The sequence below is a fragment of the Schistosoma haematobium genome, chromosome 4 (genome assembly GCF_000699445.3).
Source record: "Schistosoma haematobium chromosome 4, whole genome shotgun sequence".
NCBI lineage: Eukaryota > Metazoa > Platyhelminthes > Trematoda > Strigeidida > Schistosomatidae > Schistosoma > Schistosoma haematobium.
Window position 1 is genome coordinate 16766523 of NC_067199.1, and position 5858 is coordinate 16772380.

Genomic DNA, 5858 nt, shown 5'->3' on the forward strand with positions numbered 1-5858 from the left:
GCCTGGAGGATTTGGTGATCCCCTGCTACTAGGCACGGAAGCCTAATAAGCGAAAGCTTCTTCTATTCCGTCCTCAACCATTTGAACCATTTGAACATCAGATACACCAAGAACATACCAAACTGCATAAATCTGTCAAATTCGCCTCAATCAATGACGCAAAATGAATACTTTTGATACTTCCATTATTTTAAAACCGTTTTTGTTCCTATAATAGATCAACTAGTTAATTTTAGCATTTCACAAAGGTGTTGGATATTGAACACCTCAAGCCTTCGGTTCGACTCAAACGTTGCACTAAGGTTAGAAGCTCGAGATTGTGTCTCTAACACATTCCTAAGACGTTCATTTAGTGTTTTCATGGCACAAAAAAATACAGATTTAAATCGAAATAGGTGAATAGTCGAAAACATTTGCAGTCAGCCACATTTATGGTTTATATGTAAACCAGACGCCGCAACTCGATCGTTTGTTAGTAAGATTTAAAACGTACTTTGCATTTGGACTCCTCTTCCATATATCGGCCAATCTTTCCCAGATTGTCACATGTTTTTCCCTCCTGGATCTTTGTCCTTTATAAATCGGTATAGCAGTCATTAAGTCTAGATTGTTTTGTTCATTTCCACCTTTGCACTAATCAAAAGGCTTTATTAGTGCTCTAGAATAAATTACGTTTCTTAATCTACCAAAAACTTTATGTGTGACTTTTCAGACAGGAGCTCTTTATCTGATACTTAAAAACCGGTTAAGTCTACATTATGACATTTCGTCTTCTTGAATTATTAAATGATTGTAATTCTCTAAGTGGACATACGTTATAAATTCCTATTGCGTTCGAAATGATTTTAAATATCTAAAATGGTAACGAGCCTCCCTATTCCACTTATCAGGACCATCATTTCAGCGTATGGATGAAAAAGCATCGAGATCTCTTAATACATATTGAGGTGTTACGGCACATTAATCAGTCATTTGTCCATGTTCTCTGTTTAAAAGCTAATGGAAGTATCCAATATCCCAACTTGTGATTGGAACACGATCAAAACTAGTAACAGCAACTGAGAGTTTGATAATTTGACTACTGGGCTACCGCTACTTTAGAGACCGTTATCACTAACTGTTGTGACTGGGACGAGTTACTGCGTTGGCTGCTTGTTTTAACTGGAAGGCAACTGTCTTTCACTGCTTGTTACGACTGAACAAAGAATGATACAGATCGATATAAGAAAGTAAGACAGCACAAACGATTGATCTATTCTAGCTCTAGACCTATTATGAACCGCATCATTAAAAACACGTCACGTTGTCATTCAGTTGTCTCAGTCAGTCAGCCAGTAACAACGTAGAACTTCGTACGTACGTACATCAGTTCGAGTTGCCACACCACCTTAGCACAGAGATGCAGTTGTCGATTCAAATCCCGTAGTGGTAGAGGTAGCAAGAGTATAAGCAATAATAGGGAAGATTAGGGTTTGGAGATGTTATTTAAAGAGTATAATCCAGTGAAATAAATTTGGAAAGAGGAAAAAAGGGACATGGAGAATTCAGAAGATTAGAATCTGGGAGAACACAGAGAGTGGATGCACCTGCACCATTGCAAACGATTTTGAGCCATGTCATTCAGGGTCTCTAACCATCGGTTGCTATCATCTCGTGGTCCCCAACCAGGTAGTCTACACCTACCAACATGACTCAGTCCACTTGTCAGTGACTTCATGGACTTGTGCCATGTTTTGGTTTGGCCGCCTCTAGCTTTCTTCCAACCTACTCCTATACCACTGAACATTGCCCGTCGAGGTAGTCGGTCGTTGGGCATACGTAACACGTGTCCCAGCCATCTCAACTGATGAAGTTTCACTACTTCATCAATTGATTTGCCATCCTTACCTAGTACCCGTTTCCTAACAACTGTGTTACTTACTCGATGGTCCTATGATATACGAGCAATGTTTCGAAGACACCTATGATCGAATACTAGTAACCTACGAATATCCTCTACTCCTACCGGCCATGTTTCACTGCAATAAAGTAGGACGGAACGAACTGCTGCGCAGTAAACCCGTCCTTTGGTTGATAGACGGATATCTCGCCTACGCCATAAATGACGCAAGTTGGCAAAAGCTAGTCGAGCCTTCTGTATCCGTGCTGAGATTTCGTCACACACCAGACCACAAGGGCTGATGAGACTTCCAAGATAAGTGAAGCGGTCGACACACTCAACTACTTCACTCCCTATCACTAGTTCGGGTGTCGATGTAAACCAATCCTGAAGCAACATTTTGCATTTCGAGGGAGAGAATCGCATCCCGAACATGCTTGCATTGTTGCTTAGAGTGGTCAGAAGACTCTGCGTTTTGTCAGCGTCTTCACCAAATAGAACTATGTCATCGGAATATTCTAAGTCAACAAGTGAACCTCCCGGTAGAAGTTCAACCCCTGTAAATTTAGATGAGGACAGTGTTATCTCTAAAAGTACGTCAATGACAAAGTTGAACAAGAATGGGGAGAGTGGACAGCCCTGACGAACACCATTTGAGGTAATCAATTCTGATGACAGTTCGCCATAAGCTCTCACTCGACCAGTTGTGTTCGAGTAGAGAGTTTTTATAAGGTTAATGTACTTCTTTGGTACTCCTTTCAGTGACAAACACTGCCATAGAACCTCACGATCAACAGAGTCGAATGCCGCCTTAAGGTCGAGAAATACTACCATTGTGGGGCGTCTGAATGTGTGTCTGTGTTCTAAAACCTGACGTAGTGTGAATATCTGATCTATACAACCACGTTCAGGTCGAAAACCGGCCTGGTTTTCTCTAATCTGCTCTTCACGAGCTTTGATTAGGTGAAACTCAAATCTGTCGAACAGTGGTTGGCGCTAATTCATCAGCAATTTAGTGTATGTATACAATTTGTGGTATCAATGGATTAACTATTTCAACTACTAAATATAACTTGATTACGGAATTACGTACTTGTTCCCTGCTGACACTAATGTAGCGTCATTTTTAATAGCTTAAGATAGGGAATACACATATTTAACACTAAAAGTACGCTAATCCATCTGCTAGAACCTAGTCGCTATAGGTTTCAGAACATTATGTTCCTTTAAATTAACGATTGCTTTGGTACTTGCAGAATTTTTCAATTTATGAGAAGTGACAAGCGAAATTCAAATAGTAAATTATATTGAAGTGGGTGTTTCCTTTACAGGGAATACGGTTTGATGTTTTGATTTAGCGTGATGTACTTTGTGCGAACACTCGTAAAAATCTGAACTAAGTTAAACAGAGCATTTATTTTTACTTCGAGTTTCTCTGAATTACTTCTATCAGTTCTAAAAATATTCCAAAACATATAATTACATCACGGGTTGAAAACGTACGGACACCTAGAAATAGTTCTTTATGAAGTCATTTTGTTTATCATTATCATTGTTTTACTATGCATATCAACTTTCCGTTGGTTTTTTAGTTTTTTAAAGATCACTGTATGTCAACATTCAAATTTTATCATAATGTTCTGTGTACATTCACCCGAAAATATGCAAAAAAAGGGAAAACAAGTTAGTTCTCAATTGACTTGTTTCATTTTTTTAGCCAAAGGAATTGCCGCTGTCGCTAAAATACGTGAAATTAATGTAGAGACAGATCCAGAGAAAATTGTAAACTGCTGCTGTATTAATTATAGAATAGGTGAACAACCCATTCCACTGAAGCCAGATAAGTATGGATTTTTTATAATTAACCCCCGTAGTGAGTATCCGGATTGGCTCTGGAAATTACGGACAGATAGAGGTTCTCCCCCTCTTGAAGAGGTTGATAAAAATTCTTACTATTATTGGAGACGAATTAGAAAAATGAACCGTAACCTGATCAATAAGTTGGCTTCCGTGGATGGGTGGCATAGGAAGGATCATTGGTCGTTTGAAAATCATGCCCTTCGATTTTATGGTAACTTGTACTTAGCTGTTAGTGAATGGTCTAATTCAAAGAAACTACTTGAAAATAAAAATTAATCCATACCACCTTGCATTTACACAGCACGCCCAAGTATGATTTTTATCTGCCAAATAAGTTGCAAGTCACCTGATAGTCAAGTGGAAACTTTATTATGGCAATTAGTTCCATTCGGTGATGACTTTTAAAATCTTTAGTGGTGAATGATAACGTATTGTAGTGTGTCCCGTCACTTTCATATGTGTGAGTAGCTTTCATTTTCCAGTAAAATATACCTGTTCACAGTTATTAGTAGAACAGTTAACCTACAATATTTATCTTGACCCACTACACAACAACTCCAAAAGATTCCGAACTGTATGTAAGGGTCTTAACATTTAGGACTCGACAGTTATTCTGATAACTAGCCAAGGATTTAAATTTATAGACCAGGCATCTAAACACAAAAAGTTCATTTAAAAAGCCCATAGTAACATATTACTTGCAAATAGGATAGTAAGAACCGTCTGCTACAGCTTCGCGTACATAATAACTTATTTTTAATCAGTACACAATCATCGCCTATAAGATACGAGGATTTCTACCTGTGCAATTCAAACCTGGACTTATTACAATCAGTTAACTCGTGGGTTTATGACTTGGAAAATCACCGTAGTTACCAACAGGTGATTGAAATATAAACTCACATTTTTATCAAACATCAAACTATTTTAGATTCAAGAATAATTTTTAAATCACTAGTATGTATATGGGCGACTGTTTGGTGGATACCGAGGGTTCATCTGGGGGAGTTAAAAAACCCTGATTCCGAACCTATAGTGTACGTGGGCTACAGTATCCTGAATGAACCTGTTGTTAGCCATTGGCTACCATGAGACTGCAGTCAGTCAGTAACAACGTAGAACTTCGTACGTACGTACATCAGTTCGAGTTGCCACACCACCTTAGCACAGAGATGCAGTGGTCGATTCAAATCCCGTAGTGGTAGAGGTAATAAGACTGCATTTCCTAACGTTGATTTACTACCTTGAGAATTAAACCTCTAAGCCAAAGGCTTGAGAAGTGGCCTCCTAAGAAAACCACCTGCTTAGGTTTGGGCGCCCGGGCTGTATCCCAGCCTCACACAAATCGAATGACGAAGTATGGTGTATATATATATATTTGGTACTTTCTTTTACCAATATTTTTGTGTTTAAATAAATAAATGGGCGACTGATTTGATTTACAAGACGTGTCAGTAGCGAACAAATTTGCTTATGATTGTGCAACATTTACTTATAAACAATCAACTTCTTGGCGACTGATAATTGATTCTGGGGGATACTTGGTAAAACACTGGGCACATTTCTCTTATTTGGAGCAACTAAAAAGGATGCTTTAATTTGCCAATTGCTTAAGTAACTCCGACCGAAGTTTGCTATCCCTGAAAGGTAACTAGTTGAGTAACATATTTGTGATTTACAAAGAACTTCATCTACTCAAAAGTTACACATTACTTGATGGAGATTAATAAATCTCGGTTTCTCTCATGGATGACAGATATTCTGACTGAACAACTTACTGGATCGTTCAGAATTCAATGGTGAAGTACAAGTGCTTAACGATTCTAGATTAAAATTATCTCACTCATCGTCACCAAGGACATGTGTAACGCACGTGATAATTGTCAGGGTATAAGCCAATTACTAGTCATGTCTAAAACATTTAGTTTCATTATACTTGGAGATATTGCACGGACTCCATGTGAGGGCTTGTCTTGTGACGCAGTTGGGTGCTTTCCTCAATGTGTGTCCTATCCACTTCCAGCGCTTCTTCCTGATTTCTTCCTCCACTGGGATCTGGTTTGTTCTCTCCCACAGTACGTTGTTGCTAATAGTGTCCGGCCAATGGATCTGAAGTATT

The 5858-nt window shown here is 38.7% G+C and overlaps 1 protein-coding gene across 2 annotated transcripts; it reads left to right on the forward strand.

Annotated features, from left to right (window-relative positions):
- Window positions 1–273: 273 nt before the first annotated feature.
- MRPL54_1 (39S ribosomal protein L54, mitochondrial) lies at window positions 274–5842 on the forward strand. Of its 2 annotated transcripts, XM_035733296.2 has the most exons (4): window positions 279–302; window positions 3472–3562; window positions 3597–3723; window positions 3754–5842. In XM_035733296.2, exons 2-4 carry the CDS (start codon window positions 3490–3492, stop codon window positions 4013–4015), a joined length of 462 nt encoding a protein of 153 aa, XP_035587523.2. In that variant the 5' UTR covers window positions 279–302; window positions 3472–3489; the 3' UTR covers window positions 4016–5842. The 2 variants fall into 2 exon arrangements, with proteins under 2 accessions (XP_051066352.1, XP_035587523.2); XM_051215816.1 differs by having other exon boundaries at window positions 274–302; window positions 3597–5842.
- Window positions 5843–5858: the final 16 nt, after the last annotated feature.

Coding starts and splice junctions, on each gene's coding strand:
- MRPL54_1 (XM_051215816.1), top strand. CDS start 3,490: ATGTCAACATTCAAATTTTATCATAATGTTCTGTGTACATTCACCCGA. Junction 3,563..3,596: donor TGCAAAAAAAGGGAAAACAA/GTTAGTTCTCAA, acceptor TCATTTTTTTAG/CCAAAGGAATTGCCGCTGTC.